Raw genomic sequence first — 25,687 nt, 5'->3', positions numbered from 1 at the left:
ATCCTCACACACACATCCTCACACACACATCCTCACACAGAGATCCTCACACACACATCCTCACACACACATCCTCACACACACATCCTCACACACACATCCTCACACAGAGATCCTCACACACACCTGCGCACGCCCGTCCCGACCCGGCTGTGCGGCCGGAGCCGTGGGCGCAGGCACACACACATGTGTGAGGATCCACACACACATGCGTACACACGGCTGTAGGCATGCACACCCTTCCACAGCCGTATTTACATACGTGCAGGCGCGCAGACACACACACCCTCATTCCCCCCCCCTCCACACACACCACACCGGGAGATGGATGGATGGATGGGGGGGGGGGGGGGTGGTGGTGCTGGGGGTACCGCTCCCGTGTCCCCCCCGGCCCCGCCGCGCCTCACCCGCAGCGCCGAGAGGTCGATCTCGTCCAGGCTCCGCGCCGGGGAGTCGCTCGCCATCTTTTCACCGCCGGCCAGGCGGCCCCGCCGCCGCCGCCGCCCGCCGCCGCCGCCGCCACCGAGCGGGCAGTTGGTGGCGGCCGCCGCGGCGCTGGCGCTACTTAACGCCTCTCCTCATGCGGCGAGCCGGGAAGGAGGAGGAGGAGGAGGAGGAAACCTCCGCAGCCGCCCCTGCCCCTCCGCCCGCAGCGCGGCTTAGGGGCGGCCGCCGGCTGCCGGCAGGCAGGGCACGCCGCGGGCTGCGCCGGGATGGCGGCGGCGGCGCCGCATCGCATCGCCGCCTCCCCGGGCCGAGCGCGCCGCCGGAGCTGTCTGTCACGGCCGGGGAAGGAGGGGGCGGCGGCGGCGGCGGCGGCGGCGGCGGCGGCGAGGGGCGGGGGCGGTGCCGGGCCCCGCCGCCAGGGGGCGGGGGCGGGCAGGGCCCCGCCCGCCCCGCTGCCTTCTCTGAGGGGGAGAGCGGGAAACGGGGAGGCGAGGAGGGGGCTCGGCGTGGTACCCGCCGGGGGGACGACGGGTTGGGGTTTTTGGGGGGGCTGGGGACCCTCCGGAGGGGTTGCGGCCTGAGGATAAGGGCTGCGAGAAGCGCACCGCGCGGCCTGAGGGCTTCCAGCCCTGCTGCGCCTCACGGCAAAGCCCCCGCAAAAGGGGGTTTGGGGAGCAGGCGGACCCCCGCCGGAGGGAAAACGCCGGGGTACCCCCCGCTATACCGGAGCAGTCGCGCTTGTCGGGTCTGGTGGGAAAAGGTGCCAAATTTCAGGTGCCGGACCCAAATTCGGCCAGGCTGGAGTGTCGGGAAGCGCTTAGGGCCTGGTCCTGCGTGGTGCCAAAGGAGCGGCCGGCCGGCTGCTTGATGCACCGCGGGATGCTCGGGTCGAGAAACGTCCCTTCTCCCGACGGATCCAGGAGCCAGATCCGGGTCACAACCGGTTCCCTCTGCGCCCGGGAGCCGTCCTAGCCCTGTCGACTCCCACGCTGTTCCTGAGAAAGAGTACGAGATTCACGCTGCCTTTGGAATTGGCCGAAACCCCCCCAAAGCCAGCAATAGCTAGGTAGATTCAGCTTCTACTGTTTTCCGTAGTTCCCTTTTTCGGACGTGGTTTCTGCCAAACCAGGTGCCGTATATAAATATATATGTAGAAAAAAATCTGTTGCCTTTGAGAGAACCGTATGGAAGCTGTACTTACAACATCAACTTGTGTCAGGAGCTTACAATATGCAGATCTGGGAAGCGGAAACCCTACACATGAGTCAATTGGCAGGCGGATGGGATTTTCTTACACTTTCTGGTCGGAGATGTGCTTCAGAAAAAAAAAAGAAATTGTATTACAAACAATCGTGCAGTGGTGGGGAGGCTGCGTGCTGCAGCCGGTGCCGGAGCTACGGCCTCTCCGGGCTGGGCTGGAAGGGACAGACGGACAAAAGACCAGAAGGAGCTGCCGAAACCTCCCCAGGAGCAACAGGATCCGCCGAGGTGGTTGGAGAAGTCGAGGTGGTTGCAGAAGTCAGGGCCACCAGTGCTTCCACCCTCTGCTCGCTGGATAGCCCGCAGCAGAGGGGCTGCATCAGTGGTTTATTAGTGTTATTAGTCCTGATCGCAACAGAGCTGGGGACAGGAGAGGCAGCACCGGTGTTTCAGCTTGCAGGGCTGTGAGGGCGCAGCAGAACATGATTTTTTTTTTTTTTTTTTTTTGTAATGAACTGCTGAAGTGGCAGGTAGCGGAAGTCGCCTGCCGTGGGTGAGGCGCACAGGGCTGCACAGCGCCCACAGTGACAGCAGCCTGCCTGAATTTATCCCCTCTTTCCAAGCCACAAATCATCACTCGTTGATATCTTGCATAGTCGTTAGTCCTCACTCACATTTAAAGAGCAAATTTGATCAAAATGCTAAACTCAATAAAATAAACACCAGGGACTGTCTGAGCACCCTCCTGAATCTTTGGTGGTGCTGGGGTGTTTTTTTAAAACAGATGTCTCTGTCTGTTCAAACCGAGGTATTGCAATATTTTGCTCGTACTTGTGAAGCTGGAAGCAAAACTGCCTGGAAACTAGTAACAAACCAATGCGAGACTTCCTCCTGCTTTCATTGTTCTCGGGGAGAGAAGGGAAGAACAAACAGGATGAGAGAGGACGCTGGCTTGCTCTAATGGGCTTTCCATCCAAGAATACACAGGATTACTTGTGAAATGCATAAGAATTAAAAGAATAGATATATATATGTATATGCCCAGTCCTGCAAATAGACAGATTGCCCTGATCCTCAGCATGAATGCAAAGTCCCAAGCTAAACTGCGATTTATTTATGATCTGTCTACGACCTAACAAGATGGTAAAAATGTAGAGGACCCTTCTGTTATCACTGACATAAGAAATGCATAAAATGATAGTGGGAGATGAAAGGAAAACCCCGGTGGGGGCTGCTGTTTCCAGTCTGCTCGGGGGGGGGGACAGGAGCAGCCTCGGTGAGGAGGTATGTGCCTGGTGGCCTCCTGAGATGCCGGGGCTGCTGTGTGGGCTGTATGGGTGCCCAGCCAGGCTGCAGGAGGAGCTAAAGCTGGGCATTCATTTTCTGCAGGAAGCTTTTGCTATAGAAAATGAAGTTCTGAGATGTTACCTTTTTTTTTTTTTTTTTTTTACAAGGAGGTGTATATCTGTGTGTCGCTCTACGCTGTTTTTCTGCCAGGAGCATCTAAACAAAATCTTGCAGTTGGAGTCACTGTGACTCAAAACAGAGCACTCGGCTGAATTGGCCCAAAATATTTTGCTGGAGTCAGTTCAGCATGAAATTGTGTTTCCACCTGGCCGGTCCCCCCTGGGAATGGCGGCTGGACCCCATTGTGTCTCACCGCGGTCCCTCTCGCCACACCGTGCCCTGTGCTCCAGCCAGCCCGGCTCTGTTGCAGCACTGGCATGGCTATACGTGAGCGGCAGCACGGGCAGGGTGCCGCCGAGCCAAACGAAGGCGTTAAGCTGCCACATCCCACCCTCCATGAAGTAAGAGCCATGGATGAAGAGCACAGCTCCTCCTTGCCCAGCTCCCCGCCTCTCTCGTCAGCTGTGTACCTGGCATTTCTGCTGCCGCAGAAGCTGGGACCATTTTGTGGCAAGTCGTTGTTTTTGCCATTTCATCCCCATTCAGAAAGTGGAGAAACGTGAAAATGTCATTTTTTCCTACAGAGTGGCAGTCCCTGGCCTCGGTCAGCCCCAGTGAGCAATGAGCACCTTGATGAACCCAAGCTCTGCTGTTGGTAGTGGGGGGCTAATGTCAGGGTCAGTATTTTTGATTTATTCATTGAAGGGCATCAGCTCACATATAAACTATGCAGGTCATTTGACCTCTGCGTAAAACTAAATTTAATTATCTAACAGTTCCACCACTGTTAATTATATCATGAGGGGGTATATGGAGAATTAGTAAATCTAAATGACACATAAGGCCTTGTCCAATTAGCAAGAGCTTCAGGTGCTTCGGATCATTCTCCAAAAGACGAGCAAGAAAAGGAATGAAGCAAACAAGAAAACACATTTAGGCCCTATTTTGGGCCCTGACACATGATTTATTCTACCAGCACACGTGGGTCACTTGTTCCCAATAATTCTGTAACCACTTAGTCCTGTGGCTGGCGTCAGTGTAATTTTTCTGGTTCCCTAAATCCAGGCTGGTTTACCCCACTGTTTGTCCATGTAATGCAGTGTTTAAAGGAATCTGCCCAAACTGAATGGAGGATGCTGAAAAATTAACACTCTGTTAAATGCATAATAATTGGGGTTTAGGCTAACATGATAACATGCAGCTGTGTTAAAAGACACTCAGAAATTAATGGCTACACGTGTCCTAACCTGCATCTATTGATCTTCTCAAATGCACTTTAACTGATTCATTATCACTTACTGATTGCTCGTCCTTCTGCCGATACGGGTTCCTCTCCAGGGAGAGAAGTGTTTTCCCATTGCATCCTTGGAGCTGAGCACGACTACCTGTGTGAACCCTGCTGCCCAGCTTTTTCCTATAGCTGTATACAAAAGAAAAAACCCTGTAAATAGTTAATAGCTCCCTCTCTTAAGCATTGTTCAACTACAGAACCCTGTAATCACTGCAATGGCAGAGTAAATGGAAAATCAGCAAGGGCTCTTTGAAAAAAACCTTACCTCCACAGATTCATACCCGGGGAACAGCACGGTGCATTTAAGTAGCAAAGTCCTGGGGCACTGCCGAGAAAAACATGGTAGACGGTACACTTCCAGGAGCTTGACTCGCCCACAGCACCCCTCCAAGCTGCTGTTCTTCCCCAAAATATTTGGCACGGAGGACCAGCACCAGGTTTCCTTTATGCCCCTTCCACTGCAGTTGCATTTGCCTTCTCTCGAGGGCTGCCACCATGGGCTGAAGTCATCAAGGAGACAACAGCCTAGAAGCCTTCCCCCGGCAAGGCCAGCAAGGTGCTAAAAGAAGCAGGACTGCTTGCTGTGCCCTTCCCTGGTTTATGCAGATCAGACTCGCTGTCTGCCTTGCAGGAGTTAAAGGAGGCTTTTCCAGGGTAGCGAGCGCTCGCACCCTTTCAAGCGCCGCTGTATTATTTACCAGAATACTAAAATTTAAATATAAAGTTGCAATTTTTAGGTAAAGCAGAATTGTACGTAATAAATAACGCGTGTGCCTCCCCAGCAGATGCAAGCAGGCATCGATGCCTTTGTTGGTCTCCCATCAGCCTGGCTATAGCATCGGAGGCCTAACGCGATGTTGATTTGGGCAATACATTTCCGTGTCACTATTGGCGAACGTGCCACACTAGCGATGTAGGACTTTGTTTTGTCAATTAACCTCTTTCCTTTGTGCCTCTTCTGCAAAGAAAAAAAAAAAAACAACAAACTATCAAAGGGCAACCCTGCTCTTCAGGAGGGTGTCAAGTCTTTTATAGTCGTTTAAAATGTGCCAAATGTGACTGTTTAGAAACCAATCAAAATCCCATTTTTGCACTGCTTGCAGAAAACCTAATGCAGCCTTGCCCCCAGCAAACCGTGTTCCCACAGTCCCTCAGAGGAATACTAATTTCTGCTTTCTTTGCTGAGATCTCAAGGATAACATCGGTATGCGTAAGGTCCAGAATGTGGGAGCTGCTGGATGAGGGACGTTCTCCAGAACCGACCTGCCGCAGCAGGGAAATCCTCCGGGGGCCTCTGCCCATAAATACCTGCTTTACAACCCTGTCCACGGGGCGGAACAGCTGCTCCGTTTTTCAAGTGCCTTTTATCAACATTATTTAGCATCCCAATATGTTTTTTATGCTGATCAGTCTGGAGCTGAGTTACCCTAAGACAACCAGTACTTATATTCTCTCTTTCTCTCTTCTTTCCTGGCTTGTCTTGCAGACCAAAGGCAGCCCCAGGCCTGGGAAACACCTGACCCGGAGCCACCCCCATCTGGTATTATGCATAGATCAGTAGAACAAGAGAAACTGGCTCTATCTTTTGTCAAATGCAAATTGCTGAGAGTTAATTAAGACACATTTCAGGAACAGTGAGGTTGTTTTTTTAAAATGATAATCTGTCCTGAGGTGTGGGTAGGGTTCCACATCTCTCCTCGGGAAAGGGGTTACAGAACTGGAACTGTGCTTTGCAGTTAGCAAAGGTGCTGATAACAAAGGTCCCACAGGGCTTCGGTGACGGTCAGACATACAGGGTATTCAGAGACCTGTGAGACTGGAGGCAATCCAGGTCAAAAACCTCCTTGGCATATTTATTTTTCTAGATTTTCATTTCTTTTTAACAATATCTATCTTCACCATGGCTTGTGAGATGTGTTGTTCTTCAAAGAAGGCACTACGCTTCTGCCTTTTTGGAAGCATGTTGAATACTCATCATTTCACCCTGCAAAAGGCAAAAGTCTTTTAGATGAAAAAAAAAAAAAAAAAAGAAAAAAAAAAAAGAAAGGTTAAACCACAGAACAGCCTTTCCAAGTCTGATATCTCAGGCTCTCCACTCATAGTCAACGACCAAAGCAGAAGCAAGTCAGAAAACAACTGGAGGTACTTAAAGCAACTTAAAGTAATCATCTGAGTAGTGCTTAAAGTGTTAGTGTCTGAGTAGGAAGACAGGGTCTGAGCCAACTGCTGTTGCCTTTCTGTGGAGGCTTCGCTCAGAGGTGTTTACTTCCTCATGCCTTCACAGAGATGTGGCAGTCTATGAAAGCACTCCTCCTGGAATTAGATGAAAATGGTTTAAAAAAAAAGAAAAAAAAAAAGAAGGGTTTCTAGGTCCTGTCATAACAGGGAAAAGCTTAAAAAAGCTAACCCAAATGTTCACTGAAGGCAAGCCACACTGCAACTCTTACAAAATGGATGGAGAATTTCAAAGGCATGGGACTTTCTGACCTGCTGAAAGACAAAATCGTCATCAGAGCACCCAAAAATATCACTTCACCATCGGAGAAAGGAGCTGCTTGGATCAGAATTTCACGTATGGAGGCCTTCTGCAGCGTGCTGCCGCATGGCAGGGAAGGGGATGCAGGCTGACTTCAGGCCCAGGAGATCCCGTAGAGTTGAGGTACTCTGATTTACAGATCATACCAGAAAACTTTGCCGAAACAGCAGACTTTCTTTGACGTCAGTTTTGTGACCCTCAGAAGGCGTTTTTCAGCCTGCGATATGGAACAACCTTCACTCCTACAAATCCCAGCTGAAGTCGTTAACGTCTCCTACAGATGGAAAAGTCTCCGAAAGGGTGAAGAGCCAGACAAGAGCCCTGGCCAGTATGGCCATGTCCTCGCCACTGCCATTTGGCCTGATGACTAATGCTGTTAATGCAAACGTAGCACAAAAGGATGGCTAACCCCTCAAGGGCTGTGAAGATTACACCACGCCACCAAGAAATACCTCCAGAAAGCCACAGACAAGTAGGACTGAGTGATTACAGCAGGGGAAAAGCCCTTGAAACACAAGTGCCAGGTAGTACTAGGAGGCAAACTCGTGAAGAAGGGCGAAGGGTTCACCTAGCTGTGCAGCATCCCACCGGTCAGCAGAGATCTGGAAATAAAGTGACATCCAGGATGGGAGAAGCATGGTCAACACTTGGTTCAGCTCAGGGATGTATAGAACAAAAGAAAACAGATATATTTAAACAAGTTCATGATTTTAGTGTTAACACGTGATTTCTGAGAAACTACCAAAACACCAGGCAGGAAACTAGGTGGTTTTGAAAATATCTATGAATGGCATGGTGCGTGCTCAGTGGAATGACTCCATCTTCAGTTAAGAAAGCATAAAAGAGTGGGCTGATCTCAGAGCAGGGGGAAACCCTGCCCACATCTGAGCCCGCAGTCTGGGCTCTCACGAGCAGGTTACAGCAAGGAAGCCATCGGCTGGGAACTAAATAGGACACTCTGAAAAACCTTGGCAAGAAGGGTAGATCAACCCCAAATGACAAAGATGTGACGGAGCCCCATTTCCCCTGTGCACCAGTGCTGAGTGGGAAGGATGAACTGGAAAATTTCCTTTGAAATTCTGGCCCCTACAGGCTCAAAGCAGCCAGCGTATTAGAGAGACTTTTAAAAGTGACATTATATATTTAATTAATCTCGGGGTTTCAGAAGTTTGTGATTCTCAGTTTGTGGCTCCCGGCGACATTGAGATGGGCTCTGCAATGCCACCGAGGTGGGAAGTCTGTCCTGCTGCTGCACGGGGTGAGCTGGGACCCGCGCTGGGCACTTCACCTGCTGGCACTGTCCCATGTCCTCCTGCCCCGGCTGTCTTCTGCACATCTCGGAGAGAGAGAGATCCATGGTTATGTGGCAAGAAAGAAAGATTGGCAAGAAGGGTGCAGCAGCAACTCGAGGGAAACTGAGGATAAGCTGATTGATTTCTTGCCATCCTTTCTAGGCCACTTGACTTTTAATAACATATACAGCATGCACGGACATGGGAATATAGTAACTGGAAGAGAAAGACTCCTGAATGCTGAAAACATGCAATTTCCCTTGCCTGGAGTGAGTGACAGCCCGGTAATGGCATGAAATAAAGTCACAAAAGTGTTGCTGTAAAATGACTGATACATTATTAAAATAAACAGGGAACAATCTGCATATGTGCCTTGTCTGGTGAAGGAGGGAATGGACTGAGTCTGCTCTGAAGAAGTGCAGAGTGACTGCTAAGGCACAGATTCAGGCTGTCACAGCAACGGGAGGTAAACAGGGGACGAAGACACAGCTGAGGCAGTGAGACAAGCCGGACAGGGATGATAAACCGGAGTGATGCGCAGTGGAGAAATTTTGAAGATACCAAGCCAGATTCTCTGGTGAGCAGCATCGTCCAGAGGTCACTTCGGCACATGGTGGGTAGATGTAGTGAGCCCACCAGTGCTGCCCACCCTGGTCCCATGGCCAGCCCCTCCTGCCCTCCCCACATCCATCCCCTGCCCCTCGCCTTGCTCCCCCATCCCACACGCCCTGCTCCCCCTCCACCGCTTCCAGATCCCAAACGGAGGTGAATAAACAGGGATTCATCTGGAGCTTTCCACCTGGAAAGACATCAGTAGGAGCTGAGCATCGGTCAGAAAGAAATAGTCACAGGAATAAATACTAAAGCTCATCTCCCACAAGCAACGCTGCACTGATTTCAGCCAGTCATCAGTAGTGGCGCTTAACCAAAGATACTCATTGTGAAAACTCATTAGTGAAATCCTCAAGCCTTGAGACAACACCAAGCTGCGGACATCTCCAGAGGGATAAACCCCCTCCATACCACAGCATCTCGCCAAAACGCAACGAGGGGAAGTGCCGACAGCCCCACAAGAGACCTCTTTGCAAAATTTCTCTGGATTATTTAGTTGTTAAAGAAGATTTCAGTGCTTTACACAAGATCTTAAGAAACAAGTTAGACACATCCTAACAGAAAATCCACTATCCTCTATGTAGGCAGGTGGCGGATTTAGCACTTTATGAGCAACCACGCTCTCAGAAGCACCAAATGACACATGCAGCAAAGTATGAGTTTTGCAAGTGCCGTAGCTGACACAGGCTGTTTGCTGAAAGGGAATTAGCCTTTTCCTCTGGAAAACTGAGCATTAAGAGCTAGTCTGACTGCTAGTCAATGGCAATTAGGCTGCTAAAAGCCCAGGTTGCTTTTGAAGAATAAGACTTGAGCTCCTGAAACATGCAGGCCCTCTTTCAGCCTTGTTTTTCCCTTCTTTTCTGTCTCTAACATGAGCTAGTGTAAGAGCTGAGATGCAGCTGACCTGAAATTACCCATTAAAAATAATGAAAAAAACCTGTAAGACAACTGTAAGACAGCGGTTTCTTCCAGGCATGCAAAACAGCCATGTTTGCCCTTACCAGTATTGCCCGTGTTTTGTTTCAGGTCCTGACATTGCAGATTAAGCAATTTGGGAACATAACGAGCACGTCAGCTTAATACCGAGTTCAGATTAAACACAGTAAAACCACCAACAGCAGTAGCCGTTTAATCAGAAAGAAAGAAGCATATAGGATGAAAAGTACATTATCTCCTATAGTGCTGGGAAATGTCCACTTCAAATTTATCAACAAGATGCTGGGCACCTGCTAAACTCACCCAGAGAGTGAAATCGGAAAACTAGCAAAAAGCCTGTGTACCAGTAAATCCCATATTAACTTATTTTTGTAGAAGTTTATATGAACACGATATAACAGAAGTTATACTGAACAAAAGGAGAATGCACAAGCCTGTTCAGAAAGGATGGTTCTTCCAAGCAGCATGGCTGGGTGTTACCATGGGGAGGAGATGGAGCCAGCTCACTTGATTTTTGTCCCAACTCTCACTATATTCAGCACTTTTGCAGATCCTGGAACCAGACATGTATACTTTAAAAAGAAGTAAACAACTGAAATTCGTAGCCCTAGGAAAACGATGGAATTTGATCCCTGAGAGGGTTAAAGAAAGCAAAGGTAAGTTCAGGTGACCTGAGGGTGGAGGTGATGGGATCTGTAAGGTCCCAGAGACCATCCCATCCTGTGTGAGGAGGGCTCCCCGGCACCTTGGCTCCGTTCCAGCCTTGCTGTAGCCTTACCAGAAGGAAAATATTGGAAATGTGGGTGACAGCTGAGATTACACATTGTTAGAAAGAGCCAGGATAATCTCCCGCCAACTCCCTAAAAGGAAATCTTTAGCTAACAAATATGCTGCAGCCTTTTGAGCTGGCAGATAATGATGAAACAGTGAATAAAATAGAGCTGAGTTTCAGGGAAGCGGTTGACTTGGTGCCATGCAAGGGGCTGCTTCACCAGGCCGGAGCGAGCGGTGCAGAGCAGGAGACCTGCTGCTGGCACGACTCGGCCAGGAAGAGGAAGAGGAAGAGGAAGGTGGCGGTTTGGTTTTGCGGGGTGTTGCAAAACACCGCGCTGCAGCCCCGGCACCGCAGCCGTGCCAGCGCCCTGCGCTCGGGGACGGTCAGCGTGGCCTGGTGGGCTTCGTGCTCCTCACCAGGGGGGTTCATCACGTCCAGGCGTCACCTCCATGTCGCTCCCATGACACTACGACACACGGTTTTGCTAGAGGGATCCGCTAGCAGGTCAAAGAAAAGCTTCAGTTTACTCGTTTATAGAAAAAAAAAACCTACCTAGTTTTCACAGAGATCCCTACCCATCATGAGGACAAGTAGCATCTCCATGTTTCCAGTCGGCTTTGTCCTATATACAGCTATCAGATTTCTAGGGAAATGCTGTGGTTTTAGGTCCCTTAGCATCGCAGGATCCTGGAAAGGTGCATCACGGTGCTGCAATGCAAATGCGTAACAGTGCTGCTGCTGCCGCCATCACCACCAGTAACACAGGACAGGCGATACTGGTCTGAGCCTGTTCTGAGAACAGAAACCTCGTGGACATGGACAACTGGATTTTTCTCCTGCTGAGAAAATAGCACGTCTCTGAAATAGCATGTCTCGGCTCAGGGAGACTTGTCCTGCTGAGACATTTTGAATAAATTCTACATAAACCTTTCTGATAATAATAATGTTAATAATAATGAAGTGGCAAGACACAGAAAGCATACAGACGCAGTGGAAACCAAATTTGGAACGATTTAGATCGTTCAGGCTTTTTTTAGGGTAACAAGCAGCTAGCGCAGCTCACCACATGCTCACACAACCCAAGAGCTTGAAGTCAGCGCGGAGGTTTGAATGAATGATTCATTATTCCGCACACGCTCCGGCTCCTCCGCCGCTCCAGCCTGTACCCAGCTGGATCTCAGGAGAAATTCCTAGAGTGTGTAATTGTGTATAATGTGATCATCCTGCAGCAGGAAACAGGTTTGTAAGCATTCTTCGCCAGTACAATTGATGTCATACAGATATGGTCTGCGAGGAAACAAAGTGGAGATGTATATTGCAGCGAGTCATTTGAGAGCCAGTACAGGCTTCTGGGAGTAACGTTTTAGGCAGGGAATGTATTTAAGCCCAAAGAGGCGAGTATACGTAGTATTTAATGTTAAAGCAGCTCGCTCAGCGTGACCGTGTTCAGGGGAAAGGGGAAGGCGCTGACCCGCAAGCCCCCCCAGCAGCCTGTCTTTGGTGCAGCCAGCAAGGCCACATTTGGGCTTGCACCCCAGGGGCTTTGCATCCCTTCGAGAGAAGCTCCCACGGGAGCCAGGGCACCGTGGAGGAGGGAGCAGGCACGGCCGGACCCAGCACCCCGGGTCAGGGCCCGGGAAAGCGGGCACCCATCTGGTTTTTTTGTGGGTGAGCACGTCGAGCCCGCAGCACCCTCTAGAGGACCGCAGCCACCCAGCCCTTGGTTCCAGGGAGGATTTGGATGCGCTGAAAAGCATCCCTCTCCTCCAGCCATGGGCGCCAGTTTTGGAGATGCACGGCTGCTGAGCCCTGTGCGTCTCTCCTGGGTGGCATCAGGCCTCCAGCTTGTCCCTCCTGGTGCTGGGAGGGATGGGATGCAGGCAAGGGCTGGGATGGAGCGGGCGAGGTAGACCAGGGGCTCCCCACCAAGCTGGGAAGTAGCATCCAGGGAAAAGTCCTCCGAGCTCCTGCTTTGCAGGGCTCCAGGCCTCCGGCGCATCCCCAGCCGTAGCCAACGTCATCTCGATGGCAGGTTTAACCCAAATCGGAAGGCGAGTCCTCGCGGGTGGGGAGATGGACGCTTCCCTCCCACCGCGCGGTCCCCAGAGGGCTGTAGGCTGCAGCCCAGTTTAGCCCAGCATCCCTACCCTCACCTCGACAGGGCAGCTGTTCTCCTCCGGCGGTGGCAAGCGCAAGAGGGGTTAGGTTGAATGTTACCTAAAAGTGACCTATCGGTGAAATCACACTGCAGCGTGGCTCCGAGGAAACATAGCTTAAATTCCTACACGTAATTAAACGCAGGGGTTACATCCAGCCAATTACCAGTATCTGCTATACTCTTTCCCATCAGTACGTGCTGGTCAACACACAGTCCTGACAGATATATGGGGTTCACCTGGGATTTGCTGGGTAGAAGACGTGAGACACCCGAGGACAAACATCCTCCGACCGCTGTACTGTGCTGGTCCATGGCTTGTGGCTACAGCTGCCTTCGTTTCTGGAGTTTCCCAGTTCCACATCTAATCCTGGCCAAAATAGGAGTTTTCTGTATAAAGCAAGCCATTAACTCTGCCTAAAATTAATCCTGTATATAGTATTTAGTTCATATTTCTGAAGTTACAGTGCTCTAGGTTTTATTTCATAAACCATGCGTCTATTTCAAGAGGAAGCATGGCTGAAACATGAAATCCTGAAATGTAAAAAAACCCCTGCAAAATCTGAAGTCTCCAACCCATCTTTCAAGTCGAAATTAAAAAATGCCGGGCAAACAGACTGAGTCTTCTCCTGAAGAATACATTTTCTGTTTGTCTTGGATGTACAATGCGCGCATTCCAGCCCGTGAGTCTACCGAGGCTTGCTTGGTTGGTAAAGAATGAAATAAGGAGGGCAACCCAGAGAAGAGAATATAAATACTTCTGCCTGTTCTGCGAGATAAACTGGAGGAATCAGATAAATGCCAAAGGCAGCACACCAGGAGCGGGACAGAGTTCCAAAGCTGTGGGCAGGAGGGAGCCGGGAAGATTGGCGTCTCTCTGGGTGACAGCCCAGCCTGCCTGTCCCCTCTCTCCCGGCTGGTCCCGGGAAGGACCTGGAGCAAGAGAGCAGCCATCCGCCTGGACACGCTGGAGCATCCGTGTGACACGCCTGCCTTTAAGCTGTGTCTTTTGCGGGAACGTAAGGCAGCGTACAAGGACCTGGCAAGGGTAAGAGAAGCCGAAGACCAAGGTGGTGGGATGGCATCTACCTGGACAGCGTGGTGCACCCATGGGTGCCAAAGCCCTGGTGCAACCACCGCGCACCTTGGCCCTGGTGCTTTCTCCAGCTGAAGAGGTGGGACCAGCTCTTACCTGAACTTCTCTTGTGCCCACACCACCTTCAGCTTCTCCCCCCCGGCGATGGGTGACTTCCAGCGCATCTGCCCCAGCAGGACTCCAGCACTCTTCTGCCTCATTAAATGCACAACCCTCGGCCCAGGTTGTGGGCCAGGTTTCCCAGTAGGGCCGTGCCGTACCGTACCGATGGGCCGTCAGCAGGGCACGACAGAGCTCCTGAGCAGCACGCGGACGGCTCCACCTCTTCTGCTGGGCACCAGTAATCTCCACATAATAGAAACCTGTGAAGCCATGATAACACTATCTATCTCCCTGGCCTCCTCTCCTTTGTCCTCAAATAGGAACTCACAGGATGTTTAATTATTGAGATCAGGCTGAATATGGAGAGGTTACTCATCACTGATTCTGGGTATAAACAGTTTCCTTTGCAGAATAATTTCTTTTTTAAGAACTGCCCCCCCCCCCCCCCCCAATTAATTTCCATCCCAGCCACAAGCCTCAGTAGAAAATCTTGCCATAATCATTTTGAGCTAAATATTCTGAGTAATCAATCAAAGCAGTGGAACCAATTTTGAAACTGTCATTTTTAATTTTTCCAATAAAATATTGAGCATTTCACTCTCAGTGCTGTTGTGATTCAAGCTCTTAAAACCTTCGCTCCACTGCATCAGCGCTTCAGAGACGTACTTGAAAATCTGAAGAGCCGGCACAATTGCAAGGAAACTAAAACAGATTGATTTTTAGCAGTGAGAAGAAACCTCGCGTTTCTTCACGTGCCTTTAGACCCGTCTCACAATAACCTTTTCTATCTTTGTTCCGTACTTTCCTCCTCTACAAAAATAACTCAAGAGTATTAGTAATTTCATACACGCAAAAGGCTGGCACTAATTAAAAAGTTGACACGTTATTGAGAGTTCAGTGCATAAATGCATGGCTAACGAAGGTCCAAAGAGTAGATCTGCTTGGTGCTGGGGTGGAGGAGAAGATTTCTCCAGCCTCCGGCGCAGGATGCCAGCAGACACAGCAGCGACGGAGGAGCCGATCTGTGAGAGGAGGCAGGAGCGGCCTCAATACAGAAGCGGCTGAAGAAATTCATCCTGGAAAGAACAGTTCTATTAAACATACTGGCACCGTTGCTTTGTGTTCAGGGTACGCGTGGGCTGCATTTCTGCTCAGTGAGGAGCCATCAAATTAGAGGCTTTGCAAGTCGTTCATCAAGCGAACGCTTTGGCCAGAGGAAAGTCAAAGGGAATTTTGCCGCGGCCCTGCCTCCCCTGTGCGCCTTGTGCCAGCTATAGCCCGTAAGCTGGCGTCCACTTGTGTTTTCCATGGGCTGATGGACGTGAGTGAAGTTTTGCCCGGTAAAAGCGCTGTGTGCCTACATGTTAGAGAGGCAAAACAGCAAAAGCAGCAACTGTACCCTCAAGTTGGGCCCCTACATCCCATAGGAAAGGCAATGCATCCGTCCTACAGACCGATACCTAAACTCCCTAGATTCAGCGCCGCTTCTAGTTCCCCGCTAATTTCCCACCGAGATAAGCTTGCCCTGAGATGCCATGACTCTCCTACGCTGCTTGCACAGAAACCAACCAGTGCCGGCAAGACGGAGCCAGCGACGGCTGCTGGCCTCGGCGTTCCCCCCGCGCCTGCACCGCTGCCAGCCGGCACCTCTGCGCCCAGCAGTGGCTGGTGGGTCTCCGCATCGCTCCTGCTTGCTCTTATCTCCGCTCGCAAGACCTCCTAAGCGTGATGCAGCGAGCATGTAATTAGCCGTGAGATGTCGGAGCGGCAGCAGAAGCTGACGGTGTCAATCAGCAGCTGCCTGCCCTGTACCAACGCACCCCCGGCCCCGAAGCTCCGGCTCTGCTGTCTCGGTTTATTGTGTTTATCAAGGGCGCAGATTGCAGCTGGAAGTTCTGAAGATGCGGAGAGCCCTTTGGCTTTTGAGGAAGGAGATGAAACATAAGAAACAGAGAAGTTAATATGTTTTCAGTTTGTGAGAGAGCTTGGAAATGCCACTGATGCTTTATTCATCTCTTCTCCCCCTGGAGGACAACAGTGATCTGCTTTTTCCTCTCTTTCTGCTGAATTTCCTTTACTGAAAGTTAAAAGGGACAGTGGCAAGTTAATTCTATTTTGGAGACAGACCATTTTTGTCTGTGCCTTTCATAAAGCCTTTGAATTATTAAAACTCCTTTAAAACAGGAGGTTTTAATTTATTTAATTTAAGTAGTCCAATTTTCTGTTTCTATGCTGTTTCACTTCAGCAATTTCTCTCTCCCAGGAAAACCCAAATGACTCAAGTCTAGCCATTTTTAGTGCGACCCTGGGCCTTTTCCATCACATCGTGGCTGCTGGGGCAGCACTGCCAACGCAAGGCAAGGGCAGAAGTCAGCCCACAAGCGGGACGGGGCCACAGTCCCCAAAGCAAGCAGAAACGAGACCAAAGCCAAATGTTTTGACACAGGAGGATCAGTTGTATTTTCAGGCCATTAATACACATTCATTTACCAGATACAAATGGAGTGGAAAGGAAAGCAATTGTTAGCAGAAACAAGGATACAAAACAACTCCAGCAGCCTTCACAGAAGGGATATTCAGTGTTCACAACCGCATCGTCGGAAGGTAGAGACGCACGGAGACCTGCACTCATGCTTGAAGTGGAAGCTCTCCTTTTGTTGATCAGTTTAGCTAGAGACACGAGTTAGAAAAAACCCCACATTCCCAGAACTGTGAGCTCCGACACTTTTTCTTGTTTCCCCGAGTGTCAAGAAAGAATCTGGTAAGTCAGAATTATTTACATGGAGGAGATTTTATGAACACACAGTGGAAGGTTAAAAATATCATAATCACAAATACTGGAAAATACAACAAGAAAGCAGGCAGGGAAGAAGAAAAAAAAAAAAAAAAGAAGAGAAGGAGAAACCCCAAGAGGATCATTGCATTCAGTGGTCGACATACAGTTTGTGGGTCTGCTCCACTTTGATCTACCTTAATTTGGCACGCTTGACTCGATTCACTGCCATAGCGTTACAGTCCTTGTTTAAAACCTCCATTCTGCAAAGCTCCTGGTTTCAGCAGGATCTCAGCTGTGCAGAAGGCATGGCCCTTTTGAAACAATGCCACAAAATGGGAGACTGCGTTCACGTCTTGTGGGCCAGCCAAGAGATGCTAACCCCTACCCATATACCTGGTCCGGAGACCACTTGCTTTCTTCACCTCGACCACCACAGTGTCCTACCAGACCAAGTCCTTTCTGCCAGAAAACCAGTGCAGCAGCCTCGCAGCTGATGGAGGCGTGTCAGTTTAGACCAGCGTGGATTTGGGTCTTTACATTCGGCAGGAGGAGAAAGAAATGGCATTAATCTGAAGGACCATTCATTTAAACATCCTCCCAAATGCAGCCTCTGTGCACAGATTACAACCCCCCGACTGTCCTAACTACAAGTGCACAAAAGATTTGTTACACTGAAATAACAATAGCAAACCATGTCTGAGCTTGATTGTACATGGATGTTTCCTTGGAAGGAATAAAGATATTGTAAATTATTAATGTCAGGGTCCCAGCTAGGCAAAACCTGCACTGAGGTCTCCCCCAGGGACAGCACCAGGATTGAGAAATCATGTTGTGAAACCTGATCGAAAGAAAGGAAAATGGAGCGTCTGGGGTTTAATCCAGCGAAGGTCACATCAAGTCAGGCGACAAACTGAGACCAAGGGACCAGAAACTGAGCCGAGCACTTTGCACCTGCCGTGGAGCACTGGAGTAGTTCTCCTACAAATTACTTTTTAGTAAAGTTCTTACATATGATGATGTTTTATCCTTCATCTTTTAAATCATGCATTAACTTTACAGTGAAACATTTATCCAGTCCAACATCTATACAACAATACATGTATTTTAAAATATCAGACTATTAAAAAAGATATGGTAAAGAGTGTGAGTTCTCAAAGTGGCACATGTTAAGGAATAAATTAAAGGGGGAAAAAATAAAGGGTTCTACTCAGGTTGAACTACAACATAAAGTCTGAGCCTGGGAGAAGTTCTCATTTCCTATAGTTCTAACAAATAAACGCCACAAGAAACAGTTCATGTTTCTGGGTTCGCTAGTGCTTGAATCCACATCACTTGTTACAGTACTGTGTATTTGCGAGTGATCCTCTCCAGTTTGAAGGTATTAAAAATAAACCCACTCTGGTATTACGGACTAAGAAGTAGTGATTGTTTAGGTGCAGAAATTAACTCTCTCAAGGTGTTCAACCTCACAGGCTTCTTAATATAAGAAATAAACCTCCTGTTGACAGGACCCAAGGAACAGCACAGCCCGCGGGTACGAACGAGAGTCGTGCCCTCACTGGAAATGGCTCCAGCCCCATCATCTGTTTGGGACGAACAGTGCTGTATCGACGGGGGACTCCTGGGGATGCAGGGCTCTCTGCACTGGGCCGAGGCTGCCTTGCACACCTTGCTTGCATTTGAATGCTGCTAAATTCCCAGTATCAGGAATTTAGCACCAACGCAGGGAAGGGAATGTTCAGCGCTGCTCCTCTGTTCCCACAGAGGGAAACCCCCTCTCGGGCAGAAGCCAAATGCGAGGCCCGTCTGCTACTTTAATAATGAAAGACCTTCTTACTTAGCACCTTTTCATACTGAATCGGTCAACCAAATCTCTCCTCTGTGGCTCTGCTGTGTCACTTGGGACCAGTAGCCATCACACGGTGGGCTGGGTGTTGCAGAACCTGGGAGGTTTTTCCCCAAAGCAGCCTGGCAGAGGGGGACTTAACATCACTGGAGTTACGAAGCCCCAATAATTAGCTACCTACCACCTTAAAAGACGATATAAGGATAATTTAACGATTACAAGAATCTCTGCTAATATGAGGACGGGGACAATAAGAGCACTTAGAAGATGACAGGAGTCTTGCACTTCTTCAAGGTTGACGTGTAGCAGGGTTGAATGCTTCCTTTTCAACTATGAATACAGATCCGTGTGACTTACAATGATTCTCTGACAGGCTGTAATTGTTTAAAGTTAGCAGCTTTGTTCAAACTAAAACAGCTAAAAACATATCAGGAGAGAAAAGCTCTGAACTAGCACTGACATGAAATAACAAGACACCTTTGATCTTTCTTGATTGCAAACGGTCAGGGCACATATTGCTCTGGCTCTGCAGGGGGTGACCCCAGGTCAATTTTTTTAAGGGAAAAAAAAAAATCAAGGAAACATACTTATCTGCTTACAGCATGCCAGCTAAAAGCATCAACCCCCTGGACCAAAGGTCATCACATAAAATGCTGCACAAGCACTTCCAACAGGCTAACCAGACCACAGATGTACCAACGAGAAAAGAGTCTAATTGGCAACTGCAGCTACAAAACATGAGCTTAAAACAGTGAAAACTGTAGGAAGGGGCTGAGACTCGGGCTGCCCTGGAGGAAAGTCTGGGGTTGTTACTTACTCAGGTGATGCAGCAGGCACAGAGGTGCCCGGTGCCTCCTTACGCGTCTGAAGACGCAGAAGACAATGAGCTAAAATGTGGTGCCAGCTATGTTTTGGGGATAGCTAGGCAACCAGTGTGATTCTTTTCCAGTTAAAAACAGGTGAGACTGTTGGAAGAGCCAGAAAAGAAGAAAAAACCCCACCTTGCTTGTGAACTAAAGTAAATACCAGTTCACCTGGTCTTTTGACTAGAGAGTTGGGCACAGAGTTAAACCCAGCTAGCGAAGGGATCCCCCCGGACGCAGTGGCAGCAGAGGAGCTCAGCTCCCGCATCTCCAGATCCAACACCCCCTTAGGCATTTCTAAGGGTCTGATCTGTTAGCGTTGGACACGGCACCGCTGCCTGCTGGGGAACATTTCTCCCAGGACCGCAGTTGGAGCTGGACGTGACATCGGGAGACACGGCTCATTGCAGGATGGAGGATGGAGGGAAGACCCAGGACAGCACCCACCATGTGAGGTCCCAACCCAGGAGCGGTAGTGTTTTGCCCAGGGATGCTGAATCGAATTGCTGCTTCGCTGCACAGCGAGATGCAAAATAGCTTTGGAAACTGTCTTACAGAAACGGAAAACAGGACTGAGCATGCTGAGTTTTACCTGTGCTTGGGAAGACATGTCCTGCGTGACTGAGCTCAAGATTGTGGCTGGTCTGATAACAAAATAGACCAGAGACAAAGCTTTGCTAACTGCTCCCTGTCCCCCTTGCATTCACCCCGTACTAAGAAGTGATGCTTAGTTTGCACATGGCATCAGCTCTAGCTTAATGGCCTTTCCCTTCTTTTAAATAGGGAGGAAAGAGATGGAAAGAAAGTTCTACCTACGTACTGCAATAGAAATGTACAAATTAAGGACCCGGAGCGCAGGGCTTCATTTGGCCCATGCTGGCTTTTAAGTTTCTGTCCCGTCACGTGCAGTGCCTTGCTTTCCTTGAGCTCTGGAGATCTAAGGCTTGAGTTTAAACTTTGATCCTCTCCTGGAGAAAGCCTTCATCCAGTTTGAACAAACTGACGTGCTGCGTTTCTGTAAAGGCCAGCAAACTCCAGAGATGTCCAGCACTCCGGCTCCATCGAGGCTGCTCTTTGCCAAGACCTAGGCAGTGCCATGCTGCATGAGGATTGCTGATTGCTCTAGCTATGGTAGAGAGTCTGTTGGGTTCCCCCCCCCCAGAGGGGAGAAGGGACCAAAATGCTGATTCTGATACAAGATTGTTAGTCCGTTTCCATTTACGAAGTGAAATACCTACACTGGGCTAGCTGTAGGACAGCCCAAGGCAGCACCAAGCAGCACTTCCCAGCAGCACCAGAGCAACTAGATGGGTGAGATGGGGGGATTCCAGCGAGCCAAGGTGCTGATACCCAAAAGCCTTAGAAGTACACGCAGCCCACGGCTCCTGCGCAGCCACAGCAGGATCACAGTACGTACGCAACCACAATATACAGCTGGCAGTAGTAACAACATCTATTGGAATTTGTTTCCTGTCCTAGGAAGTGGCCCGCATCCTTTAGGTGCTCAGAACATGCCTTAAGCAGTAACTCCTTCAGAGGTTAAACTTCTCATTTGCCATAATTTCCAAGTCTTTCTGCTCCCCTACTTTGCTAGTGTCAATTTGCTTCAAGTTCCTCCACCCAAATCCCTAAGAAAGGCACATTAGCTTGGTGGAGATCTTTTTCGCCTCCCTTAGCAATAAAAAGCTTTCTGAAATCCCGTATTGTTCATCAGCTTGTCTCTAGAGAACCAGGCTTTAAAACGTAAAGCTATCTGCATCTTCTTAAGTCCAAACCTCCATGGGTACCATGGACTCCTTTGTTCCGACGGAGGGAAGCAAGTACTCTTCCTCCAGAAAACGAAAGGGGAATTGTACTAAAAACCCACGAATCTTTTTTAATTCTTCTGCAGCTTTCGCAGGATCATCGCTGGCTAATTTGGGCTTGTTGATGAAATCACGCAGTTGGGTTAAATTATTCACCTGGTCACTGGGAAGGCACCGAAAAACCTGATCAAAACAGAAACAAGAAGTGGCGCATCAGTGCTGGGGAAATACTGCAATGCAGAGCTCCCATGAAAGACCAAAACATCTAATACAAATTCCCCGGGATGGGAGTGACTTAATTAACAGCCTGAAGAACGGGGAGGGAAGACGTACGTGCCTATCTGTGATATGGCTGGAGCAGGCAGAGGGGAAGCTCCAGGGCTTTTTCTGATCACTGCAAAAGCTCATTAGAAACCAGAAATAAAATTTGATTCTACTCCAGTTACGCTATATCCAGCTAAGAACACTAAGTCACCACAGCCATTCACCACAGCTATATGTGATACCAATAAAAAAAAAAAGAGAAATCAGAACTGCTGCTTTCCTGGGCCACTGTCTCACTGAGGATGCACAAATTCCAGTTTCTTTTTCACAGCTCTTCCATCTGACTCCACTCGTTCCTTCAAAGCACCTCTGATGGTCCAACCCCAGGAGCTGGACCTGCTGCCCTTGCTTTCCCTGCGCTGCTTCTCCCGTTGGCATCTGCTGCTGCCACGTGGGAAGGAGGGAGGAGAAAGGCACCGTGTCCCTCACCTTGTCGAAGATAGTGGCATTGCGGGCTGCTGTAGAAATCCACACCTCCTTGAAGAATTTGTCACAGACGGGATCCTGATGTTCCGGACTGAGATCGGAGCCACCAAGGACAACCCTGAGAAGACAAAGAGATTGCTGCTCATGCAGGCTGAAGCACCGGGCACTCCCCCTCTTGAAAAATGTAGGGGAGGAAAAGTTTCCTTGGGACTTGCCAAACCCTGCATGCTCCCAGCGCCCTCCTGCTCCCATTCCCTGCAATAGTCTGTCAGCCTTAATGTTGCCCAAGTTTCTCTTTTTTTTTTTTTTTTTTTTTTTTTCTGTGCAGTAACTGTCCAGATGGGAAACAGGGGGGGGGAAGGAAGAGGAAAAAGGTCTTAATGAAAAAACAGCCGTGTTGTGGGCCAGATGGCTGCTCCAAGTGAGGAAACTTCCATTAGAGACACCGCCATCCAAAATTGAGAGAGTGTGAAAACAGGATCTGGAGGCAAAATATCACTGTCTTGTTTATAAGCTCGCCTAGCGAAATCCTGGAGCAAAACTATTTGTAAGTCAAGCTGCCGAGCTGAGGACAGGAGCGGTGTGAGAAAGGCTAACGCCAATGGAACAGCAGCAAAACTCTGAGCTGAATTCAGGCCAGGCAACGCTAAACCTGAACAGGCAGCACCAGCCCCGCTGGTTTGAAAGGCTCCGGGCCGGCGTAAGCCTGAGCAAGCCCTGCCTGCATCCCCGCTCACTGCCCGCGCTTGCCCAGCCCCGTGCATCCCACCTGAAGCACCGCAGCCGGAGGGATTGGGCAAACTTCCCAGCGCTGTAGTCCTCCCCGTCCATCACGGAGGGGACAGTCTCGGTGTCCTGCACGATGATGGCCATCTCGCTGTCCCGCTTCCCCAGCATGCTGCGGTCGTTGATGTTGGCAGAGCCTGGCAAAGGGGAAAACGAAGCACTGGCAATGCACCACCGCCACGCGAGATGCTCCTGCGTGCCCTCCATCACCACCCACCGGGCCCTCTGCATCCCTCATCTCCTTGGGGGACCATCTATGGCTTCGCTAGGTAAAACCCTGACCAGAGAGCTTCCTTATGGAAACACAAACCCTGAGAGCCAGGATTTGGGGGAGGGAAAAAAACCCTCCCTCATTTTTGCAGACTTCAAAAGCTCCAGGCTTGGAAGAAGGTTAAATCACAGCCAAGCCCAGGCCAACGTTTGCAAAAGTTTACTCTCTCTATAACTTCCCAGACACTTTTGCTGAAGGATGCCACAGCGTTCAAAGGCCTCAACTGCATTTGGTTTGGATACCAAGTTACCTGACACAGGATGGGCTCCATGGGTAAATCCGCTCTTACCTTCAGTAGAGGTAAGAAGAGGGGAAGTTTTTCATTTGCATTTGGAAGGTAAGGGTTTTGGGGAGGGCGACCTAGGCAGAAGGACGTCATCTCCTCGCTGCGGGTAACCAACTCCCAGACCCTGCCGTCCTGCCAGGACCACGCTTTTGTGTCCGCAGACGCCAAGAGCTCATGCACCGTCCCTCTAACGCAGCAGCAGACCCCAGAGCTCTGGGGCACCTTCCGACCACGGGAGATGTTTCTGCTCCACTCCTTGCCCTGTGCTTGCTGCAGCGCTACTGCACACTGCACAAAACCCAAACCCCCAAAAGGAGAGGGGTGCTTTCCAGAGGGGTGCGGGGGGGACACCTTCCCCGGCGGTGGGACCCACGTGTGACCTGTGTACGGCTCCTTGCTCGCACCCTGGGAAATAACCACTTCAGTCCCCAACAAAGCTGCCGGAGGGCAGCAGACGTTTCCCCCGCTGCATTTCTACTGCGCAGCTCTGGCTGTGCCTTTTGCGGGGGGGTGGGGGTTCCTCTCCAAAACACACCCACTCCTGTAAGGGTTTGGGTGTGCTTGGGCTCTACGTGGCAGCTCCAGCCCTGACTGTGCATGGCGGTGGGAGCTCCCCAGCCTGCTTGTGCCATGCAGGGTCTGACACCTGCAGTGTTGCTCGAGACCAGCTGAGGCTTTATCCCCCAAAAGCGTATCTCTGGCCCACGCAGCCCGCAGAAGGCAAGGGATGGGGGACGCCGCAGCTCCAAGGGAACTGCAATAGCAAGTCATCAGGTCATTAACCCACAGAAGGGACCAAACAACAACAAAAAAATCGCCAGACACAGCTCCCAGCCCTGTAAGAGACTCCCAGGCACTAGTTAGTCATTTTGCCTTCCCAGCTGAGTTAAACTCAAAGGGAGCTAACGCCTCCAGAGGAAAAACAAATCAAGCCCTTCTCCGTCCTTTCACCTCCCTCTCCTACACAGTGGCCCCATTAGCATTTTATTTCCATGCACCATCTCTTTCTTGGGTAGAAAAGGGATGACAGCGGCTCCCTATCACCTCACCAGCCAGCATGGATGCACACGCTGTATAAAAATCTGTCCTCAGGCTTACAGGTATAGAAAATAGAAATTAAGAGCTGTCTCAGGCCCCCAGACCATCACAGTTGCAACGACACTGCTCCTGCTGTGATATTAAAACCACCTTCGGGCTACTCTGTGTACTGGAGACAGGATCTGACCCCTGAGAGGGTAACAGAGGAGCAAACCTAACCACAGGTCATCCGAGACTACAGGCTGAACTGCTGCTTTGAAGGAGAGGAGTATTTTGAGTCTTGCAAAATCTGGTATTAAGTTATTCTTTGGCAAAGTTTTCGTTGCTGATTTAGCAGATCAAAAAGGGTTTCTTTAAAGAAACAGGCTAAAATTCTGCTTTTCTGCTGCCATGTAGAACTCTGAGCCTGAAGTCTGTTGTCTTTGCTTCATGATCTCATAATAAATATGGTAACAGAAACGGATGAAATGATATCTATTACTTGTTATAACATATTTCCCCATTCTTAGGAAATCGAGCTGATAAATGACACATGTTGTCCAAGCCTTCCAAATTTTACGGCACATTCTGTTCTTTAAGGAACAGATGACAAGTCTCACAAGTCTTCCTGCTAGAGCGGAGTTTGATACAAGACAGATGGACAATATTCCCTGCACTGGGATTCTCTTCACTGTTACACAGAGATTTAAAACCATTTTAGAAAAACAAATTAAATGACAGCCCTCCAAATCCTTTCCTCCCTCCAACCTACCCTCCTGATGAATTTATGAGTTTGTTTTTTTTGTTGTTTTTTTTTAAACAGCAAAATATTTCACAAGAAAGAAATCACAACACAGAAAAGCACATGGCACCGCAGCCTGCACTGAGTATAGGCCAGAGAAGCAAAAGGACTAATCCAGATATAATTGAGTGGTCCAAACCCTTCCTGCAAGCCCCCCACTCACCGATTATAACTGTGTTGTCATCAGCAATAAGCAGTTTGCTGTGAACGTAGATGAGCTCTGTGACTAGTTTTCCTTCCAGCTCTGCATATGTTCGAAGTCCACAGAACGAGATGTAGTTTATCCACTTATCTCCAACTGAAAATTAAAAGAGAACAAAACTGATGGGATGAGGGAGGTGGAAGAGAGAAGAAAGAGAAAAGACCCTCTTTCTATAAAAGACCCATATGAATAACAGTTCACTTTTGACATTTTAAAAAAATAATGAACAAACAGATAATGGAAATAAGTTTCTTTAAAAATAGTCTTTAAAAGCTGCCTGTGGGCGCTCTGTGCTGCCCTGATCCACTGCCTGCTCAGATACTTCCACTTTGGTGAGAAATGACCCCAATCTCCCTTGTGCAGGACGCAAATTTTCACCACTGATCCGAACATCTTAAAATAACTGGACTATACGACTGTTCTTCTGCAGATGC

At 49.5% G+C, this 25,687-nt stretch overlaps 2 protein-coding genes across 11 annotated transcripts in view; both read right to left on the bottom strand.

The window, feature by feature from the left end:
• TNIK (TRAF2 and NCK interacting kinase) overlaps positions 1 to 804 on the bottom strand; it is a 169,551-nt gene extending 168,747 nt beyond the window's left edge. For 4 of the 6 annotated variants that reach the window (XM_049803970.1, XM_049803974.1, XM_049803971.1 and 1 more), the window contains exon 1: positions 408 to 803. In XM_049803970.1, coding sequence (XP_049659927.1) covers positions 408 to 464 — 57 coding nt within the window. In that variant the 5' untranslated portion in view covers positions 465 to 803. Of the gene's footprint in view, positions 1 to 407 lie in introns of all 6 variants that reach the window. The other 2 variants (XM_049803969.1, XM_049803973.1) reach the window with 1 other exon arrangement.
• A 15,478-nt stretch (positions 805 to 16,282) lies between these two features.
• Positions 16,283 to 25,687, bottom strand: part of PLD1 (phospholipase D1) — a 74,616-nt gene continuing 65,211 nt past the window's right edge. For all 5 annotated transcript variants that reach the window (XM_049803978.1, XM_049803981.1, XM_049803979.1 and 2 more), the window contains 4 exons: positions 25,215 to 25,349; positions 22,659 to 22,812; positions 21,893 to 22,007; positions 16,283 to 21,322 (listed from right to left, as the gene is read on the bottom strand). In XM_049803978.1, the coding sequence (XP_049659935.1) occupies positions 21,098 to 21,322; positions 21,893 to 22,007; positions 22,659 to 22,812; positions 25,215 to 25,349 (629 nt within the window). In that variant the 3' untranslated portion in view covers positions 16,283 to 21,097. The remainder of the gene's footprint in view (positions 21,323 to 21,892; positions 22,008 to 22,658; positions 22,813 to 25,214; positions 25,350 to 25,687) is intronic.

The sequence above is a fragment of the Accipiter gentilis genome, chromosome 6, assembly GCF_929443795.1.
Source record: "Accipiter gentilis chromosome 6, bAccGen1.1, whole genome shotgun sequence".
NCBI lineage: Eukaryota > Metazoa > Chordata > Aves > Accipitriformes > Accipitridae > Astur > Astur gentilis.
Note: the sequence above shows the minus strand (reverse complement) of the source record. Positions and strands in the feature narration are given on the sequence as shown.